Below are 18,409 nucleotides of genomic sequence, written 5' to 3'. Positions count from 1 at the left end.
TTGAAAGAGGGAGAGAGGAGGATGAGGAGTGGGTGGGTGGGTGAGTGGGGGGTGTCAGAGCAGCAAGGACAACGGCAACTACAAAAATACAGCAACAGCCCATATTCTGTGTGTTTGAAGTAGCACCTCCCCCCCTCCCTCACAGATACATGCACACTCATTTGCAACACCCCAGTACGGCTCTGCGACAGTGTGTGTTGGTGTGTGTGTGTGGGGGGGGGGGAGGGCGTGGGATTTATGATCTTCTTTTTGTAGAGTTCATGTGCGAATTACACAAAGAGCAGGCGGTTAGAGGGGGGGGGGGGAGGGGGTGGAGAGAGGGTGGAGGGGAGGTGGAGAGGGGGGAGGGGAGGCGGAGAGGGGGTCGAGAGGGCCAATATAATCAAAGTAAGGCGGGTGGACTAGAAAGTTCAAGAGATCATCATCCCTCCCACCTCACCTCACCTCCCCCCCACATACACACACGCACATATAAATATATATATAAATATATATGGTCAACTCTGAATACAGAGGCGATATCTATATGCGGGCGTGCGTGTGTGCCAGCTTGCTCGCTGCCCCACTCTTCCTCCCCTGCTTCAGAGCAGCGCTCACGCACAGCACGACGCCCTTTTTCTTTTTGAACCGTTGCTACGCTATCGCCCTTGGCAGCACCGCAGGACGACTGAGAGCACCTGCGCCATCGGGGTCACAGGCAGGATCCTGCGACTCCACACCTCGTTGAGGACCTCCGCGACAGCGAGGTAGAGAGCGAGGGAGCCGCAGAGGATGCCCTCGTAGCCGGCCGCACGGAGCACTGCCGTGTTGTTTGCCAGGTTGCCGCCGGCGAGCATCAGGAAGAGCACCGTCAAGGTGAGGAGCACGAGAAAGAGAAGGACGTTCGTGCGGAGCGCGCCCAAGAGCATGGTGAAGGTGAAGATGCCCCACAGGAGGAGGTATGCACCAACTGTGTCCGCGCTGGCTGGCTGGACCATTGGAGAGAGGCGGGTCGCGGTGCTGGGCAGCATCCAGACACACACGAGAGACAGCCAGAAGGCGCCGTACGCGGTGAAGGCGACGAAGGCGAAGGTGTTGTGGTGCGCCCACTCAAGCAGACCTGCGATGATCTGTGCACCTCCGCCAACGCAGATTCCCATGGCGACAACCGCCGTTGTCAGGGGATAGTGGCCAGTGTTGTGGAGGTTCAACAGGATCGTGGTGGTGCCAAAGCCAAGGAGGCCCACCGGGCCCGGGGGTTCGCCCACGTGCGCTGTGACAGGGATGCCTCTACCCGGATATTGCAACTCTGCGCAGCTCACACAGGATCCCCTGCCGCTTCACTGTCAAAAAAAGTGTTCTCGGCGTTGTGGCGCGCACATATCACCACACTCTTCGTTTTAGTAGACGATCCCTGTGATCAGCGTCATGATGTCGTCCTCATGATGTGTTAGAGCGATTGTATTAGGTGCAGGTCGGCATTCAAGTCTTTTTTTTCTCTTTCTGTGTGTGTGTGTGTGTGTGTGTTGGGGGGGAGGGGGAGAAGGGGGAGAAGGGGGAGGGGGTGGTGGTGGCGAGACTTGAAGGGTTGGGTGCACTGCGACCCTTATTTCCATTTGCTTCGCTTGAACCACACTTCGGGCACCTGCGTTAGTCGACCAGAAGAGCAATGTGCAGCGACCATCAAAGGTAGACATCGATGCAATGATCCAGTAAAACACAGCAGGTGTAGCAACGTAACCCCGAAGAGGGTGGGGGCGGGGGGGGGGAGGGGGGATCTTGGACGAGTAGCAGGGATAGCAGCCGTAGGTGTGGTGTGGTGTGGGGTGGGGTGAATAGCGTTAGCTGCCAAAGAAGTCAGACACTCATCGACCCCATCCCCAGACCCACGACAGCACTCAATTACAGGGACTTTCCGCGTACCAGCACACACGAGCCCCTCCTTCAACCCCCCCAACAAAATCAAACAAAAAAAATTCACCGGAATGAATTTCTTGAAATCCTCTCTTTTTGTTTTTTATTTGCGTGTGTTTGTAACGGTGGTGGTGGTGGTTGTGGCTATAAAGGAGAACACGAATGATCACGCGCGTTTTCGTTTTACAAGACTGCGGCGGACAAAATATTTATTTATAGATAAATATAAAATATATATTTATATATATTTATATAAATATATATAAATGTATATTCTATATTTAAAGAAATCCATGCACGAGAGAGGGGTAACCCAAATACACACACACACACACACCATAACACTGTCTTGATCAGTTGAGCAACAATATATATATATATATATATACATAGATATATAAATATATATGGAGAGGGGTGGTGGTGTTGGTGGAAGGAGGAGGGGGGGGGAAGAGAGGAACAGTTAAATGCACACACACACACACACACAGATACCCAAACACTAACAGACACCTATAAAAAGAAGCCATGAAAAAAAAAAACAGCGACCCCCAAAAACTGTAGAGTTCTGCACAACGTCATGTATGCATATGTATATATACAAATACATACACACGCTTTGAGGCGTATGAGTCATTCAGCAAATAAATTTTTATTTTTTTCTCTTTCACCTCCCCTTTCCTTTCCTTCTTTTTTTTTTTGGGGGGTGTTGTGTTGCGTGCGTCGCTTTTCATCAGGACACCCTCCCCCCCCCTCCCCCACAGCGGCTGTCAGCGAATCTTTTGCTGTGAGCCATGTGTGTGAGGCTGGCTGGCAGGCGTGCATATATATGGAGAGCGATGGCTGCGGATGAGACCCGGGGGATTAGAAAAAAAGAGGTGAACACACAGGGGAGAGGGGGGGGGGAGGAGGAGGAGAAGCGAGAGCCATCTAGGCAGAGGGGTGGGATGCAGGTGGTGGTTGCGAGGGGCGACCAGAGCAAGAAAAAAAGGGGGTGGGGTGGGGGGGTGGGATGGGGGAAGACAGCGATAGCAACAGCGTCTCACTGCCTCTCCTATTTCAAAATGACACAACAGAAACAAACAAACAACAAAGAAACCACACACACACAAAAAAAAATCCACCGTTTTCTTTCATGTATGAAAAAAAGGGAGGGGAGGGGGCAGAGGGGGAGGATGGGGGAGGCGGGGGGAGGGAGGAGGCGGGGGGTTCCCCCTCTTTCCTCTCCTCCCCCCCCCCCCCCTTCCCCCTTTTTCTCTCTCCTCCATCTGCACACCCGCGTTTTCGAATGTACTAAAAAAAAGATTTGAGTGTTTTATGTGCGTCTTTCGCTTCGTCATCCACGTCACGGTGGGGAGAAAGGAAGGAGGGGGGAGGGGGAACAAGAGCGGTACGGCGGCAGCGGTGAACCGGACTCCCTCCCTCCCTCCCTCCCTCCCCCCGATTGTGACCGTGCGTTGGCCTCTTTGTTTTTATATATTTTCAATGCCGCTTTTCTGTGAGTGGATGGACACTCTTTTACGGGTGTTCATTATCGTTGCGAGCGCGCTGCCGGTGGGCCACAGCATCGAATATTTTTGTCATCGAACCCGTCGGCAGGAGCTGCGCATCCCACACCTCATTCAAAATACCGGCAAAGAAAAGATAAAAGGACGTAGCCCCGGCGATGATTGCAAGGTAGCCTCCGGCGTGGGTGGCCACCTGATTGTTCGCCATCAAGCCACCCGCCAAGCTCAGCAGGCTCAGTGTCGTCATGATGGACTTGACCAGAAGGCCTACACTCATCGCCGGTGTGCAGAGCATCAGGAAGAAGCTCACAAAGGCCCAGATGCAGTAGAGGGTGCCCGTGACGGGGCCACTGACGGCCTGCACCTCCAGATTCGGCTGGCTGCTCGCGCTTGGCAGCAACCACATGCACGCCAGCGCGAGAAAGAAAACACCGTAGGCAAGACAAGACACGTAGGCGAACGTCGAGCCCTGCGTCCACGACAGCAGCCCAGCGATAAGCTGCGGGCCACCACCAATGCAGAGCAGGCTGGCGACCAGCACAGTGTCCAGCGGGAAGCGTCCAGTGTAATGCAGGCCAAGCAGAATGAACGCGAAGCTGAAGGAGTAGTGGCCTAGAAGCACCGAGTTGGCACGACGGGCGGGTGTGGCTGCCACCTGATACTCCCAATCCTGCAAGTCCCGCAGGTGACGGCGTTTCTCGCGTAGCCTCTCGAGTCGCGTTGCCGGGTCATCGCCGCGCCGCTGCCGGCCACCCCCCTTGTTGGCATTCTGACTCATCGACTCGGTCGAGCCCAAATCGGCGTCACCGCCGGGCACCGAGGACGGGCACTTGCTCAGAGCTTCGTTGGCCATGCTCTGGGTGGAGAGCCCCTGGATGGACCTCTGCATCATGGCACTGTCGGCTGGGTCGGGGTTTTTATCTGCGGACGTGCGCTGACCGGCATTTTTGACTGTTTCCACCTTTTCACCGTCGGTCCTGGGCATTGGCAGAACAGGCGGAGACCCGGACGACATTTTTTTTTTGAGTGTCCCGATTTTTTTTTTTTTTTGTGGGGCGTTCGACTCGATGTGCACACTCACGAACAAAAAGAGAGAGAAGTGATGTATAGAGACACGCGAGGGCGATTTTTTTTTTTACGTGGTAGGCAAGAAGAATATACACACACACACACACACACGAAAGAGATTCTATTTGGCTTGTGAATGAGTTGGGATTGTCCTCCCCACTCACCCACCCACCCCCTTTTCTTCCCCCCCCCCCCGAAGCTGCGCCGAGGGGCTTTATTGTCAACGCTGACCGTCTTCGCCCCGTCGATGCCTCTCCACACCCCTTTTCTTCTCTTTTTTTTTCTGTGTCGTGGGTGCTTGCACGACTGTCTATGCAACCACACTTTCGTTCCCTCTCGGCTTACTTGTGTTTTGTGTTTGTGTGACACTCTGACACAGGCAGAGAAAAAAAAAAGAGGGAGAACGAGAGTGCTGTTGTTGTGGCGGTCCGAGAGTGGGTCAAGAGTGACGCGCAAAAAAAAGGGGAGAGGCTGAAGTCTACGCTGTATTGTGTGTTGTGTGTGTGTGGAAGCCGCTGTGTCTTGGAAAGGCTGCAGATTGAGAGGAGTGCAATGGGGAGGGGAGGAGAGAGAGAGGGGGAGAGAAGGGGGAGTGTGTACTTGTCTGTGAAAGAGCGAAGGCATCAGCAACACCAGCAAACCGTCCGACACGTGCTCCGGTGACTGGGAGGTTTTTACCCCATGAGAGAGAAAGGAAGGAGGGAGGGAGGCCGGGAGAGGGGGGGGGTGGGGGTGGGGCTCACCCACGCCAGTCCCCGAAGGGGGACGTGACGGGATGGGACGAGGGGGGACGCCAAAGGCGAAGAGCATTTTGAGTGGGGATCATGAAGTGAAGAGTGCTGCCCCCGTTAGGGGATACACGTGCACAATGCCCGCAACGTGTCGAGGTGCTTCAGTAGCAGCAGCCACCGACGAGGGAGAGAAAGAGAGAGAGACGACATTAGCAACAACAAAAAAAAAAAGAGAAGCGAAGTTCAAAATCGCACGTGTTCTGCCTGTGTTTCAAAGGGAGGAGGAGGGAGAGGGGGGGGGGAGGAGGCATGGCGAACAACGAGGGTGACGCTGGGTCAAGTGGTGCGGTAACGCAGGTTTTTTATATACCGGCTGGCATCGACACTAATCGCCCTTCGTGGTTGTGTCGTGCATCGCGGCCTCTTCACTTTTATTTGGCTGTTCCCCTCCCCTCCTTCACCCCCCTTCTCCGCAGACACACACACACACACACACACACACGCACACAGGCGGAGACACTGATGGTCACGCGGAGAGCAAAGATCGACTCCAATCTTCAAACAATTCGCTGCACGTGTGTGTGTGTGTGTGGGGGGGGGTGATGATGATTAGCACTAACAAACGCGTTATACTGACACTTCGTTCCTTTTTTTGGTGCTCGTGGTGGTGGTGATGGTGGCGCTGGGATATTGCAGACTCACGATGTCACGGGAGGCGCGAAGGGAGACCAAAAGAGAAAAAAGAATGGCAAATATATGCACCCACATACACATGAAAAGAGAGAGAGACACACACACACAAAGGCAGAAGCGGGACGAGGGAGTAAGGCCCAGGGCGAATGAGTGACCGGCAAGTCGACGGGAAGAAAAAAAGGGGGGGGGTTGGGCACGGGGGTCATCCCCGCATACGTTTTCTGTTGAATATGGGATACACGCGTTCATGCCATCGGCAACAGAAGAGGTGGCGAGATGTAAAGGAGCACAAGCATGCACGTGGAACATAAATAAACAGAGTACGTGCGCGCACACACACACACACACGTTCAACAAGAAAAAAAAAAGAGAGAGTGTGTGTATGTGTATATTTATATATTTATGTATGCGTCGGCGAGCAGAGAGAAGCGAAACAGTTTTGTTTTTGCTCTCTTCTCTCCTCCCCCTTTTTCTTTTTTTTATCGCGTCTCTGAAGACAATGCCAAAAAGGTGCGACATGTTTTGCATCACACACACACACGTTTTTCTTTGTTGTTGTTGTTTGAGGGGGGAGGGAGAGGGGGAGGGGAGGGAGGGGGGCACACGCACGTAAACGAAGAAGCGCGAGGAGGAGGAGGGGCAGACGCGGGTTCACAAAACGAGAAGGCACGCGAACAGGCGCGCGTTGAGCGCATGCCGTAGAGTACCTCTCATCTGTCTCGAAACATACGTCGTTCCTGCAGCATCAGCAACACCGACCTCTCGCTGCTGCCATCCACAGCGGGACTGGCCACACAATAAAGCGTTATAACTTAAAATACGACCGTACAAAAAAAAACAAAAAAAAAAGAGGGGAAGCAATGCAGAGGGAAAAAACTGGAAGGTGCACCCACCAGTCGAGCCAAGCATGGATAAACTTTGTGGCTCGCACGTCCGTTGCCACGCCAAGAAGTGGGGGAACGAGGGCCAATGCGTAGCGAGATCGGCCAACATACACACACACACACACACGCTCAAAGAAAAAATAAAGACAATATATTAAAAAAACTGCAGAGGGAATCCCTTTTCTCCATCCATCCACAGCCGACGTCAATCACACCGCATTTCACAGCAGTAATACCAGCAAAAAAAAACGGGAGCACGAGTACCCTCCCGCGCAGTCCAACGGCTAGAGAGCGGGGGAGGGGGTGGAGAGAGGGTGGAGGGGGTCGAGGGGGCCAATATAATCAAAGTAAGGCGGGTGGACTGAAAGATTCAAGAGATCATCATCCCTCCCACCTCACCTCACCTCCCCCCCACATACACACACGCACGTATAAATATATAAATATATATGGTCAACTCTGAATACAGAGGCGATATCTATATGCGGGCGTGCGTGTGTGCCAGCTTGCTCGCTGCCCCACTCTTCCTCCCCTGCTTCAGAGCAGCGCTCACGCACAGCACGACGGCCCCCTTATTGAACCGTTGCTACGTTATCGCCCTTGGCAGCACCGCAGGACGACTGAGAGCACCTGCGCCATCGGGGTCACAGGCAGGATCCTGCGGCTCCACACCTCGTTGAGGACCTCCGCGACAGCGAGGTAGAGAGCGAGGGAGCCGCAGAGGATGCCCTCGTAGCCGGCCGCACGGAGCACTGCCGTGTTGTTTGCCAGGTTGCCGCCGGCGAGCATCAGGAAGAGCACCGTCAAGGTGAGGAACACGAGAAAGAGGGGGACGTTCGTGCGGAGCGCGCCCAAGAGCATGGTGAAGGTGAAGATGCCCCACAGGAGGAGGTATGCACCAACTGTGTCCGCGCTGGCTGGCTGGACCATTGGAGAGAGGCGGGTCGCGGTGCTGGGCAGCATCCAGACACACACGAGAGACAGCCAGAAGGCGCCGTACGCGGTGAAGGCGACAAAGGCGAAGGTGTTGTGGTGCGCCCACTCAAGCAGACCTGCGATGATCTGTGCACCTCCGCCAACGCAGATTCCCATGGCGACAACCGCCGTTGTCAGGGGATAGTGGCCAGTGTTGTGGAGGTTCAACAGGATCGTGGTGGTGCCAAAGCCAAGGAGGCCCACCGGGCCCGGGTTCGCCCACTTTCGAGACATCGCGATTGTCTGCTTCACTTCCAGCATGCGGATCTGATGGTCAAGGGAATACTCTTCGTCATCGCTGGCAGAGTAGTGGTACCTCGATTGATGGTGAACGTTGTTGTTGTCGGGTGGTGTGTGTGTCTCAGTGTGCGGCACACTCCCAGAGCCGTTCTTATCCTCCTTCACGCCTTCCGCGATGTTCTCATGACCGTAGAGCGGGGACGTGGCAGTGGCGCCCTCCATACGCAAGCCGCTGCTCTGGCCTACAGCCAGGGGCTCTGAAGGACGGTTGACACCCTTGGACATGGGATTGCTTGTCGTCGTCGCTTGCAATGCGTCTGCAAAGAGTTCGAAACAGCTGGAAAGAAATATATATATATATTGTGTGTGAGCGTGAGCGTGTGCTTGCGTGAGAACAAGTGAGTGAGTGACTGTGTGGGTGGGTGGTGGCACCATACACCTGCTGAGTTGGCAAGAAAACAGGAGGAGAGGGAGAACGTGATCAGAGGCTCTGTTGTAGTCGTAGTCGTGGAGGTGAGTACCTACGCGCGTGCGTGCGTGCGTGTGTGTGTGTGTATGGGGTGTAGCAAACAGTTGAACAACAACAACAACAACAAAAACGTGAAGCGTTCCTTATTGGTTCTCCACTGCTTTCCTTTTCTTCTTCTATGTCGGTGCACTCTGCTTTAAGGCTTAGATGGGAGAGGAGGGAGGGGGAGAGGGGGGGAGCGGAGGCCGGCGGTACCCCCCCTCCTCTCCTTTTTTTTATTTGAATGACTCTCTGCGTGTGTCCTATAAAAGATGATTTGTGTATACACGGACAGACGAGATCGCCATCCGCCTCATCAACGTGAGGGCTGCGAGAAGGAAGGGGTGCCGGTGGTGGCGCGGAGGACACGAGTTGCCGATGGAGTAACCCCCCCTCCCTCCCCCCCCCCCCCAAAAAAAGGAAACAAGTTGAGATTACGAGCCAACGAAACACACGTGCCGAGGGAGAGCGACACGTCATCGATGATGGGAGGGTGGTGGGAGGGGGGGGGGCTGCAGAAGAGGGGCGATGTTGCCAGCTTCAGGAGGGAGTCAGCCAAACAAGAGAGAAGAAAAGAGAGGGGAGGAAAAAGAGGCGAGAAGAAATGAAGAGGATTAGCGTGGGTGCAAGTAGCAACAACGACCCCCCTCCCCTCTCTCCCCTCTCCCCCCCCTGCCAAAAAAAAGCCAAAGACATTTTCACAAACCGAGAGAGAGAGAAAAATAAGTTTTCAAGCAAACAAAAGAAATAAAAGGCAACCACACACACACACAGCCACATCATTTGTCTACGTACGTTTATATATGTCTATGCGTAGGGGTATTGCTACTCTGTGCCACTGTGTGGGCGGTATTGGTGTCGTCCCTGTCGTCTCGAATTCTTGCGCTACCTCCTCCCCCTCCCTCACTCCCTTCCTCCCTCCCTCCCTCTCTTCTCCTCTTTTGTTAATTATCAACTTGAATTACTGCGCTGGCGATTACCACTCGATGAAACGCAAATTCTTTTGAAATAGAATCGGCAACACTGAGCGGCCGTACACATCACGAAGGATGAAGGCCGCGCCGATGTACATGGCTAGCAGGCCAACCAGCATGCCCTCGTAGCCGGCGACGCGCGCAACGGCGCGGCTGTCCATGAAGAAGCCGATGCTCTGCATCAGAAAATTCAGTGGAACGAGAATGAAGAGCGCAATGCACGTGAAGGGCGAGCGGAGGGAGGCGGCGAGAAGCGAAACAGAAAAAAGAAACCACACTAAAAAGTATACACCCGTGTAGTAGTTGTCTCCCATCGACACGTAATTATTCTCCGGCCAGAGAAAGAGAACCGTCGTCGCCATCCAGAAGGCTCCGTACGTGGTGGAGATGGTGCAGCCAAGTGTATTCATGTTGATGAGCTCAAAGAAGCCGCTCACAAACTGTGTGAGGCCGCCCACCATGGTGACAAGGCCCATCGTGGCCATGTTTAAATCAAAAAGTTGCGCGTTGTGTACATTGTACAGCAGCGTGGTTATACCAAATGCGTAGAAGCACATCGGCGTCGGTGAGCCGATGCGCGGGCCCTCAGGGCAGGTGGGCTTACAGACCGGAGCGGCAGCCGCATCTGCCGGAGCGCGCACATAGCGGCATCGCACCTCCACCTGGGAGGTCGAGTCTCTGCCCTGGCTGAAGGTCTCTAAATCTTCGATCGGTGGGTTGCTTGACTCTGTAGTCGCCGCATACGGTTCCGCTTTGCCATTCTCCTCTGAGTCCGAGTCGAAGTAGTACACAACGACCTTGCGCGGGCGGCGGCGGTGGTGGCGGCCACTCACCGCCTCGGTCTCGTTATCACCGGCCATCGTTTTACTAGCCACGATGTAGGTCCTGCACGTCGTCGGATGGCGTGCGGGGGTGGGGGTGGGTGTTCCTTTTGCGTGGTTGTCTCTCTCTTTTTTTTTTGAATTTTTCTTTTTCAATGTTCCCTTTGCGTCTGTTGTGTCTGTTGTGTGCGTTGGTAATACTACAGGACACCAAGAGAGGGAGTCCAAAGCACAGGGAAAGGTTTGTGTGTGTGTGTGTGTGTGTGTGTGTGGTGGTAGATGATGATGATGATGATGTGGATGCAAAACAACAACAGCAAAGGGAAGGGGGAGAACGTTTGACGAAGGCGGGGGGGGAGGGGGGGATGCGGAGAGGGGGCGGATAGCCGCGAGGCGTGCGGGCTAGGGCGATATGGACGCGTGGGGCAGTGTGTGTGCGTGTGTGCATGTAAATCTCTCCCGAAATGGGCAGAGCGCGAGAGAGGTAAAAGGGGGTGTGGGGACATCCTGGCATGTGCGTGGAGATGCGCATGAAGGGTCTTGTCGGGCGGTGTATGGGATGCCTTCGGCGTCCTCGTTCACGTGTTTGATGTTTCTACACACACACACACACACACCATCCTCCACTTCACCAGTGCGTGACATCAGACGGACACAAGAACAAGGCCAAGGGAGGATTGCGTCTGGAACGCCTTTCATTTTTTCTTTCCCGGATCGATAGACAGACCAGCCGCCTTCCAATGTGCATATGTAGCGCATTTGTATGCGTGTGAGTGTAAAACCACCAAGCACGCCGACGAGGACATCCGAGCCATCCCACACACTACCCGACAAGACCCTTCATGCACATCTCTACGCACATGTCAGGATGTCCTCCCCCCCTCCCCCCCCCCCCCCCCCTCCCCTTCCCTTCCCCACCCTTCTCCCCCTCCCCTCCCCACCCGAGAGCGGTTCGACAGGAAGGGGGAGTCAGGGTTGGGGTTGGGAAGGGGAGTGAGGAGACATCCTGGCATGTGCGTGGAGATGCGCATGAAGGGTCTTGTCGGGCGGTGTATGGGATGCCTTCGGGGTCCTCGTTCACGTGTTTGATGTTTCTACACACACACACACACACACCATCCTCCACCTCACCAGTGCGTGACATCAGACGGACACAAGAACAAGGCCAAGGGAGGATTGCGTCTGGAACGCCTTTCATTTTCTTTCCCGGATCGATAGACAGACCAGCCGCCTTCCAATGTGCATATGTAGCGCATTTGTATGCGTGTGAGTGTAAAACCACCAAGCACGCCGGCGAGGACATCCGAGCCATCCCACACACCACCCGACAAGACCCTTCATGCACATCTCTGCGCACATGTCAGGATGTCCCCTCCTTCTCCTCTCTTCCCTTCCCAACCCCAAGCCTGACTCCCCCTTCCTGTGGAACCGCTCTCGGGTGGTGGAGGTTGGAGGGAGAGGGGAGGGGAGTGGAGCGAAGTGGACATCCTGACATGTGCGTAGGGGTGAGCCTGAAGGGTCTTGGCAGGCGGTGTATGGGATGCCTCGGGCATCCTCGTTGACGTGCTTGATGTTTCTACACACACACACACACACACCATCCTCCACTTCACCAGTGCGTGACATCAGACGGACACAAGAACAAGGCCAAGGGAGGATTGCGTCTCGAACGCCTTTCATTTTTTCTTTCCCGGATCGATAGACAGACCAGCCGCCTTCCAATGTGCATATGTAGCGCGTTTGTGTGTGTGTGTGTGTGTATGTGTGGGTGTGTGTGTAAAACCACCAAGCACGCCGATGAGGACGCCAGGGCCATCCCATACACCGCCTGCCAAGACCCTTCAGGCTCACCCCTACGCACATGTCAGGATGTCCACTTCGCTCCACTCCCCTCCCCCACTCCTCTCCCCCTCCCCTCCCCACCCGAGAGCGGTTCGACAGGAAGGGGGAGTCAGGCTTGGGGTTGGGAAGTGGAGTGAAGTGGACATCCTGACATGTGCGTAGAGATGTGCATGAAGGGTCTTGTCGGGTGGTGTGTGGGATGGCTCGGATGTCCTCGCCGGCATGCTTGGTGGTTTTACACACACACACACACATACACACACAGACACACAAACAAACGCGCTACATATAAACATTGAGGGCGACTGGTCTGTATATCGATCTGGGAGAGAAAAAATGAAAAGTGATCGAGACGCAATGATCCTCGGCTTTGTTCTTGTGTCGGTCTGATGTCACGCTCTGGCAGCGCAGAGGATGGTGAGTGTGTGTGCAACAACACCAGTAACGCCAACAAGAACGCCCGAGGCATCCCACACACCGCCTGAAAAGACTCTTCATGCGCATCTCCACGCACATGTCAGGATGTGTCCTCCTCACTCCCCCCTCTCCCCTCCCCATCTCCACCACCCGAGAGAGGTTCCACAGAAAGGGGGAGTCAGGGTTGGGGCTGGGCAGGGAAGGGAGGGGACACCCTGACATGTGCGTGGAGATGCGCATTATAAGCCTTCTGAGTGATTGTATGGGATGGCTCGGGCGTCCTTGTTGACGTGCTTGATGTTTCTACACACACACTCATTTAAACGCGCTACATATGCACATTGGAAGGCGGCTGGTCTGTCTATCGATCCGGGAAAGAAAAAATGAAAGGCGTTCCAGACGCAATGATCCTCGGCTTTGTTCTTGTGTCGGTCTGATGTCACGCACTGGTGAAGTGGAGGATGGTGTGTGTGTGTGTGTGTGTGTGTAGAAACATCAAGCACGTCAACGAGGACGCCCGAGGCATCCCATACACCGCCCGACAAGACCCTTCATGCGCATCTCCACGCACATGCCAGGATGTCTCCTCCCCCTCCCCCTCCCCCTCACCCCCCTCCCCTTCCCTTCCCCACTCCTCTCCCCCTCCCCTCCCCACCCGAGAGCGGTTCGACAGGAAGGGGGAGTCAGGCTTGGGGTTGGGAAGTGGAGTGAAGTGGACATCCTGACATGTGCGTAGAGATGTGCATGAAGGGTCTTGTCGGGTGGTGTGTGGGATGGCTCGGATGTCCTCGTCGGCGTGCTTGGTGGTTTTACACTCACACACACACACACACACACAAACAAATGAACAAACAAAAAAAAAACGTTTTGTAGATTTTGAAAATGCTAGTAGTCCCGAGAGACCGCAGCGGCGGCGTGTAATGGGTGGGTGGGGGAGGGAGGGAGAAACAACGATCCCTCCCCCGTTTTTCTTTTCTGTTTTTAATTTTTTTGCGTGCACGCTGCCCCGAATATGATGTCCCAGAAGTTGCTACACACACACCGTAGCCACGGGTGTCGTCGACGTAGTGGTGTGCGTGGTGATACTTTTTCAGGTGTTCAAACTAGAGGTCTGTGGGTTCTCTGTGGTGGATGAAGTAGTGGATCTCATCATACAGAACGGAACCGCACACGATGCCGCGCCAGCGACGATATCAAGGCAGCTGCCTGTCATCAAGTAGCTGTAGCCATTGTAGATGAGTATGCTAGCCACAACAAAGAGTGTCCGCGGGAAGACGAGGCGATCGGGGTCCACATGGGGATGATAATGGTGGATACCGTGGGAGGAGGAGGTGTAGCCGTTTGCAGAGCGGATTGCCGAAGAGCGGCTCGGGGACACTGCGCTCAAAGTGAAAGATGATTCTGCGGATAAAAGTACTCCAATAAATGTCCACAGCAATACCCCCCTCAAAAAAGAAAGAAAAAGACCAACACAAGGAGCGGGTTGAAGGCACTGACGGCGACAGTGTGCTGGTTCGAAATGTACGACGTCGTAGATGGATGCACAGCGGCGGGATAATGTTGGAGACTCCAGTTCTTGTTGGGGTAATAGACGTCGAAGCGGCTGCCCCCCCCCCTGGCTGGTTTCAACGGTGTGTAGTCGCGCAGGGCGCCACGCAGTATCCGGGAGACACCGCAGCGGCAACCAGAGGACCGCGACAACCCCGTATTTGGTGCGGGAGAAGAAGAATTCGATCAAGCTTAGGTCGAAAAAGGCGACAACGCCGTACGTCGATGGGCGTGCTGATCATGTGCATGTACTGTGGGAGACTGGGAAACATCATCACCCCCCCCACTACACCAGGCCGCGATCTCAGGGGATTGAGAAGTCGTTGTAAAACCAAACGTTGCTCTGTTATCTGCGGGTACGCCGTGAGCTCTGCGCGGTGATGGCTTTCCGACTCTCTAAGCGGCCTTGACAAGGCGCTGGCCACCCCCCCAAAAAACAACGCCCACACGGTATCGCAGAAGCATCGTTAGTGCAATCGCCGTGTGGGCGTGGTGGTGGTGGTGCTCGTCGTGGAATATATGCGTGATACCCCCTTCCGTGGTAGTCCCGCATCATCTGAGCACCGCCCGTGTGCGCGTGGCTGAGTGCAGTCGCATCATAGACAACGCCTCTGTAGACGTACACACAAGGCATCATCGTCGGCTTACCGAGGTGGCGCTCGCCCGCCGTGTATTCCTTCGCAAGAAGAATTCGCGTAGGCCTGGAAGGCATTCGTAGTGGAGAACACCACTTCATGTGTTGTTGTATCTATCGTGACCGGCATTCTGTTTGACGGGGGATGATGATGGGGAGGGAGGGAGGGATGGGGGGTTGTAAAACGTGAAGAAGGCTCAAGTAAAAAGAGGCGTGCCTAGTTTTTAAAATTATCCCGCGTGTCTACACACACACACACACACACACACACCAGAAAAATGCCCGGGTCGATGGTGAAGAGGAAGAGGTCGGCCGCAACGACGGGATGGTGGTGGTGGTATGAGGAGTCTGTGTGTGTGTGGGGGGGGGGAGGTGCTCGGCCCTGACGTCGATTCCTACATGGGAATGTGTGTGTGTGTGTGCCTGGGTGGGTGGGGAGGGGGGGGAGGGAAGAGAAGGGCAGGGCGGCGGAGCGGGAGGGGGATGCGAAGGATATATGCAATGATATAAGAAAAACACAACCGTGAAGGAGGGTGCTGACACGGACTGACAGATGCCGATCTGTGCACACACACACACACGGGGGTTCACGTAAGGCCGCGCAGGTATGGGCCACACGGGCCGGCCCTATTTTCTCTTCCTCACTTCGGGGTGTATGCTTCACAACACACTCGAGGAGGGAGGGAGGGGAGGGAGGAGGGGGGAGGGGGAGGGGCATTTATGGGAACATAACGAGGGAAAGGCCACGTGGGGGCCCCCCCCCCCCGTTCATCTCCATCGGCAAGCACTGGCGGGGAGGAGGGAGGGCTGTCATCTCCGCACAAACAAATAAATTGCAATTTGGGAAATGTCACACACACACACACGCACGAAAAAAAAAAAAAGAGGGACATCCCGAGCTACAACAACAAGGGGAGGGGAGGGAGGAAAGAAAAAAAGACGATTGCGCTCTCAACTTCTTCGTCATCGTCATTGTTGTTGTAAGGCGAAGGCACACACGGACCGCACCGATATATACACCACACCTAAGCAGTACGTGTGTACAGGCTATATATACATATACATACATGTTAGTGGTGGTTCCACAAACGTTTTTTTTTTTCGCTGTAGTTAAACGATAATAAGAGGTCGGTGGTGATGATGTGTGTGTGTGTGTGGTGGTGGTGGGGGGGGGGGTGCACAGCGGCATCGATGACCCTCAGCGAAGAAAAAAAGTGTGTACACACGGTGTCTTAATAAGAGGGGGGGGGGGGGGAAGAACATAATCGGGAAAGACGCAGAGAAGCACATGCGAGCCCCCACCCCCCCTCCTCCCGACATACATTCATCACCACCTCCTAAACACCATAGCTGCCGCTACCTCAACTCCTCTTTGCTCCGACACATGAGGAACACTCTCCATACATGACGCAAGCGGTGGGAAGAGGGGGAGACTCCCGTGCTGTGGTATCGGCGTCGCGTTGCCGGAGTTTGTGCGGAAGGACCGAACCACTTTGAATTCCAATCTTGGCAATCGTTATCAAACACACACACACACACACACACCAAGGCGTCCATCTATGGGGAACGGAACAGGAGCTGCCGTCTGGATGTGTGGCTGTGTTGCCATGAGGCCCGAAGCCCCCCTTCCTTCTTTCCCTCTGCCCCCCCCCCCCCCGGATGCGCTTGATGTTACTTTGATGGGGAACGAATTCTATTTACTGCGTCAGAGCCGCTTTGATTACTTCAAGTGAGCCTTTCTCAGGGCCGCCGTCAACCACCGCTGCTGGTGTCGACACCACCACCACCCGAAACATGGGGTTGAGGGGCAGCGTGAGGACTCAGTGCTGCGTTGTTGCCCTCTTGCATGGGGAAGAGTGGACTCGTGCCGGGATCGTGGAGGTTGTTCTCTGCTGTCGGTGCCGCGGCAGTACCAAACGACAAACGTGCAGGGCTGACAAGAACACTGTGTATTTGAGGAGATGGGTTGTGCAGGGGCACGCCGCTGGAAAGGAGGTCCTCCACAAGCGAGGACTTTCGCATCACCTCAGCAACCGCGCGGGCGAGGGACGATGCCGTGCGGTGGAGCAGTCGACTAGAGCCCGGGTTGCTGTCTTGCGGCGACGAAGCAGGGGACCCACCTGACTGCGTGATCGACACTGCAGTCGGTGCAGCCGCTTCCGTGACGGCGGCAATCGTTGCCTTCATGAGGTCGTATCCCAGCGCTTCATTTTGCTGTGAGGCTGTCAACGGTGACCCTGCGTTGCCGCCCCCCGCTGCCGCATCGCCTTGAACCAACTGCGCATCCACACTCGGCTCCCGCTGCGACGGTGACGTCGTACAGAGCGGTGATACCGTTTTTTCACGCTGTCGGTGTAGCCGTCGCACAGCAGCTGCGGCCGCAGCCGCCATCTCAGAGGTGGTGACATCGTCGTCAAAGCAAGAGTTTGATTGGTAGTACTCGCCCCTGGGTGTATCAGGCGACAATGACAACAACGGCTCATCCTCGACAACCCCGATGATCGTCACAGAGCTCGTGCGCCGAGTTCGGGCAATATTTCGTATCACCGACCCTCGGCAGCGACAGCTGAGACTGCTGTTGCTGCTGCTGCTGTTCACGGTCATCTGGCTGCTGAGGAGTGTCGTCGAGGCAGCCACCGACCCCCGCGCCACCCTAGGGGAGCACTGGCCGTTGCCTATCGCCCCTTTGGAAGACGAGTTGCAGCTGGGCGACAAGACAGACGGGAACGGCACAGAGGACGAGGAGACCGAGGGCTGCCTCTGCGGCCACGACGCGGCTCGATGAGGGGGCTCTGTTCCTGGACTCATTCCCAGGGCTGCCGCTGCGGCGGCGTTGCCGTGGTTGAGGGCTGCGAGGGACAACCATAAGTTGTTCACCGAGGTGGCCATCGCGGTGGTGCTCGCCATCTCGGCTGTTGTCCCGCCACTTTTGGTGGCGGATGCCGCTGTATGCAGACCGCTGTTGGTAGCGTTGCCCGATGACAGGCGAGTGGTGCGCAAAAAAGCGGAGGCGAGGATCTCAGAGATATTGAGGCCACGCTCCCATGCCAGCGCCTCCTCCTGCGCCCCAGTTACGTGTGCGGGTGGGGGGGCGCCGATGCCGCCGCTCTCCTTGTACGGCAGCACGGGTTGTGACGGTTGCGCGGCTGCAGGTGACGGTGCCGTTTCTGCGGTTGTTTCACCTTCTGCACCGACACTGTCCGGACAACGGCTACACTTGCCTGTCATGAATTCCCTCTCGCGCGCATCCTCGGGGGCAACGACATCGCCCTCGGCGCCGTCGTCGATGCCTTTGCAGGTGTCACCAGCACCCTTGTCTTCGCGATGGGCATCCACCTCTCTGTGTGGCATCGGGCGTTCGTCTGACAGTTGCCGAGGCCGCAGTATCTTGATTGGCTGCGTGGGAAGGGGAGCAGTCACGCCTTGCTCTCCACCTACACTGCGCACATATGCGCGGCTTTCGTCGGCGCGGTCAGCGTCGCAGCGACAACCGCAGGAGGCGTCCAGCTCAGAATTTGTCTGCAGCGGCACATTGGCTTGGGCCAGCACCCCTCTAGTCGAAGGCTGGTGGGTGTTGTACAGGTGGTGGTTTTGTTGATCGTGCGCCTGCGAGCTGTTGCGTGACCCTACCGGGCCGCTACTTCGCTTTTCCACTGCTGCTCCCGCCCTGCCT

At 55.6% G+C, this 18,409-nt stretch overlaps 6 protein-coding genes across 6 annotated transcripts; all 6 read right to left on the bottom strand.

Annotated features, from left to right (window-relative positions):
• Positions 1–638: 638 nt before the first annotated feature.
• Positions 639–1,139, bottom strand: JKF63_07727 (uncharacterized protein; the record flags this gene model as incomplete). Its single annotated transcript, XM_067903658.1, has 1 exon — positions 639–1,139. One exon carries the CDS (start codon positions 1,137–1,139, stop codon positions 639–641), a length of 501 nt encoding a protein of 166 aa, XP_067759858.1.
• Positions 1,140–3,411: 2,272 nt separating this feature from the next.
• On the bottom strand, positions 3,412–4,386 carry JKF63_07726 (uncharacterized protein; the record flags this gene model as incomplete). The annotated part of the gene is made up of 1 exon (XM_067903657.1): positions 3,412–4,386. The coding sequence occupies one exon, from the start codon at positions 4,384–4,386 to the stop codon at positions 3,412–3,414; it is 975 nt and encodes a 324-aa protein (XP_067759857.1).
• A 2,982-nt stretch (positions 4,387–7,368) lies between these two features.
• On the bottom strand, positions 7,369–8,277 carry JKF63_07725 (uncharacterized protein; the record flags this gene model as incomplete). Its single annotated transcript, XM_067903656.1, has 1 exon — positions 7,369–8,277. One exon carries the CDS (start codon positions 8,275–8,277, stop codon positions 7,369–7,371), a length of 909 nt encoding a protein of 302 aa, XP_067759856.1.
• Positions 8,278–9,476: 1,199 nt separating this feature from the next.
• Positions 9,477–10,334, bottom strand: JKF63_07724 (uncharacterized protein; the record flags this gene model as incomplete). The annotated part of the gene is made up of 1 exon (XM_067903655.1): positions 9,477–10,334. The coding sequence occupies one exon, from the start codon at positions 10,332–10,334 to the stop codon at positions 9,477–9,479; it is 858 nt and encodes a 285-aa protein (XP_067759855.1).
• A 3,845-nt stretch (positions 10,335–14,179) lies between these two features.
• Positions 14,180–14,350, bottom strand: JKF63_07723 (uncharacterized protein; the record flags this gene model as incomplete). The annotated part of the gene is made up of 1 exon (XM_067903654.1): positions 14,180–14,350. The coding sequence occupies one exon, from the start codon at positions 14,348–14,350 to the stop codon at positions 14,180–14,182; it is 171 nt and encodes a 56-aa protein (XP_067759854.1).
• Positions 14,351–14,448: 98 nt separating this feature from the next.
• On the bottom strand, positions 14,449–14,739 carry JKF63_07722 (uncharacterized protein; the record flags this gene model as incomplete). The annotated part of the gene is made up of 1 exon (XM_067903653.1): positions 14,449–14,739. One exon carries the CDS (start codon positions 14,737–14,739, stop codon positions 14,449–14,451), a length of 291 nt encoding a protein of 96 aa, XP_067759853.1.
• Between the last annotated feature and the right edge of the window lie 3,670 nt (positions 14,740–18,409).

The sequence above is a fragment of the Porcisia hertigi genome, chromosome 3 (assembly GCF_017918235.1).
Source record: "Porcisia hertigi strain C119 chromosome 3, whole genome shotgun sequence".
NCBI lineage: Eukaryota > Euglenozoa > Kinetoplastea > Trypanosomatida > Trypanosomatidae > Porcisia > Porcisia hertigi.
Note: the sequence above shows the minus strand (reverse complement) of the source record. Positions and strands in the feature narration are given on the sequence as shown.